General features: G+C 35.9%; 1 protein-coding gene across 1 annotated transcript; it reads left to right on the forward strand.

The window, feature by feature from the left end:
- The first annotated feature begins 1,331 nt into the window (after positions 1-1,331).
- On the forward strand, positions 1,332-2,270 carry LOC123649135 (olfactory receptor 2L8-like). Its single transcript, XM_045567054.1, has one exon. It carries the CDS (start codon positions 1,332-1,334, stop codon positions 2,268-2,270), a length of 939 nt encoding a protein of 312 aa, XP_045423010.1.
- Positions 2,271-3,170: the final 900 nt, after the last annotated feature.

Here is a 3,170-nt window from a genome sequence, read left to right on the forward strand (position 1 = left end):
CAATGAGACAGGATGCACATCCTATCTGGGGAGAGCTTGATCAGAGACATGGAAGCTAAAATGAACATGACATTGATACACACCTATTCAGGTAAAGGGTCTGATTTTACTAGAATATTCTGAAATTGTTTGAGGAGGTAAAAGAAGATGGATTGTGGTGAACATTGAAAATTAAGAGTATGAATTAATAGAACTTTGTGTAAGAGGTCCTTGGCAATAAAGATTCACACAAACTTTCTAAATAGAAGAATCAAACGATACCCAACTTGAAGGAAGTTTAACTTGACATTGTTGTGCAAAGACCACTTAAAAAGCAAATATATTTCCTGAAGATGAGTGATAGGCTTCTGTAGTTTTAGGGGTATGTCTTAAAGAGTAAATATGGAAGAGCAATTCTCTCTTAAGGGTAATGTTAAATTATTTATAATGTGGATCTATAATGCATGAATTTACATTGTCTTTATATGCATATGTTTTGAGTATAACATCTGACTTTGATGATATCTGAATTTTTGTCACTCATTAAAACATTCATATCCCTCTGAAGTTGTAATAGAAATGTTTTATTCTTATAAACTTACATATTTATTGAAAATTTGGTTATAGATATTTGCCTTAGCAAATATTAATCACTGGAAAAGAAAAAATATTTTATTTTTCAAAATAGATAAGAGCTTCTTCACTTAAGAGCTATAAAATTTTATGAATAATTCACAGTCTAAAATAAGAAATTTTAAAAAATTGGCTTAATATTCTATAATGTAGCCCTCTTCTTCACTATTTTGCTTTCCATGGATTTGGTTACCTACAATCAACTATGACTTGAAAATATTACACAGAAAAATTGCAGCTATAAACAATTTGTAAGTTTTAAATTGGTGTTTGGTAGCAGCGGAAAACTACAACACAATGCATAAATTATTTACCTGATTTTATTTCATCATCTAGGGACTTTAGCATCTCTCATCATCACAAGAAAAAGAAGAATGAGTATAGTACAATGGGATATTTGAGAGAGAGAGAGAGAGACCTCATTCACATAACTTTCATAACAGTTTATTGTTTTAATTATTCTATTTTATTATTAGTTATTGTTAATCTCTTATAATGCAAAATTTATAGATTCAATTTTATCATGTATGTATGTATAAGAATATGTATGTATAGAATACATAGGCATAGGAAAAAACAGTGTATGTCGAGTTCAGTCCTATCTCCAGTTTCAGGCAAACACTCAGATTCATGGGACATATTCCCTGAGAATAAAGGGGAATACTGGACTTAACCGGCTTACTCTTCTCTCTCCTTAGGAAATATCATATGAATACCCCATGGAGTATTATAATCAGACATCAACTGATTTCATCTTATTGGGGCTGTTCCCACCATCAAGAATTGGCCTTTTCCTCTTCATTCTCATAGTTCTCATTTTTCTAATGGCTCTAATTGGCAACCAATCCATGATCTTCCTCATCATCCTGGATGCCCACCTCCACACACCCATGTATTTCTTACTTAGTGAGCTCTCCCTCATTGACATCAACTACATCTCCACCATTGTCCCCAAGATGGCTTCTGGGTTTCTGTTTGGAAACAAGTCCATCTCCTTCATCAGATGTGGGATTCAGAGTTTCTTCTTCTTGATGTTAGGAGTTGCAGAAGCACTGCTCCTGACATCTATGGCCTACAATCGTTATCTGGCTATTTGCTTTCCTCTCCACTATCGCGTCCATATGAGCAAAAGAGTGTGTGTGCTGATGATAACAGGATCTTGGATAATAGGCTCGATCAACTCCTGTGCCCACACTGCATATGCACTCTACATCCATTATTGCCGATCGAGGGCCATTAATCATTTCTTCTGTGATGTCCCAGCCATGTTGACTCTGGCCTGCATGGACACCTGGGTTTATAAGTGCACAGTGTTTGTGAGCACCACCCTCTTTCTTGTCTTTCCTTTTATTGTTATTGCCTGTTCCTATGATAGGGTTCTCCTTGCTGTCTACTGCATGCACTCAGCAGAAGGCAGGAAGAAGGCCTATTTAACCTGTGGCACCCACCTCACCGTGGTGACTTTCTACTATGCTCCCTTTGCTTACACCTACCTACGCCCAATATCCCTCCGATCGCCAACAGAGGACAAGGCTCTGGCTGTTTTCTACATGATCCTCACCCTGTTGCTCAACCCTATCATCTACAGCCTAAGAAACAGGGAGGTGATGGGGGCCCTGAGACGAGTGGGTCAGAGAATCCACTCTGTGAAAATGTAGATAAACATTGTGCCTCTGTCCCCAGGACTCAGTTGCATCTCTGTAAAAGTATATAGTATCATTTTATGAATTTAGGTGGAACAAAAAATAATCTAGAGAGGAAGAAAATCACTCATATCTGAGCAAAATTGTCTTACAAGTATGTGTACAATTGTAAAAACTGTTTTTTCTTTATGGAGTTTCTTCCCTCAATTTTGAAAGCATTTAGGATTTGCTATTATGCTGTCAATGAGAATTGTTTTTCTTGTCATGTATAAATGAAAATGAAAATTTCCTAACTGAATTTGGCATTTAGTATACCAATTTTATTATTTTCAATTTATTTTCTGATTACTTTCAATTTATTATTTGTTTTTGTCTAAAACAAAAAAATAAATATTTTCTGAGTGGGTAGGCCTAATTGAATGATGCCGTAATATTTCTTGTTTTTCTCATACATGTTCATATGTAGGCTCATTGTAAACCATTCATTTGCCAGTACCAGTTATTCTGTCTTTCAATTTAGGGAACTTATTATTACAGGGATTTAGAAGAGAGCTCATCAGTGTTTCTATAGTCCTTTTACTACTCTGTGTGACATAGGACAAATTTATGCTTCTTGTAAGGGAACAAATCCTACAGCAGTGATTTAACATCAGGGATATCTCAGATCAACAATAAGGACCAGGAGGTGCCAACAGAGATCAAGAATGTGAAGCTCTGACCTGGGGGGGGGGGTGAGGAGGACAAGGGCAATATACGTAGCCAAAACTTTTGTACCCCCACAATATGCTGAAATAAAAATAAAAAAAGAATGATTAGAATGATTAGAGGTTAATTATAAGGTAAGTGGGTCAAGTTTTTATCTAATCAGTGGGATCTAGGAATGTCAAGGAAATTCCTATCACCCTTCCTCACACT

The sequence above is a fragment of the Lemur catta genome, chromosome 13, assembly GCF_020740605.2.
Source record: "Lemur catta isolate mLemCat1 chromosome 13, mLemCat1.pri, whole genome shotgun sequence".
In the NCBI taxonomy this organism is placed as follows: Eukaryota; Metazoa; Chordata; class Mammalia; order Primates; family Lemuridae; genus Lemur; species Lemur catta.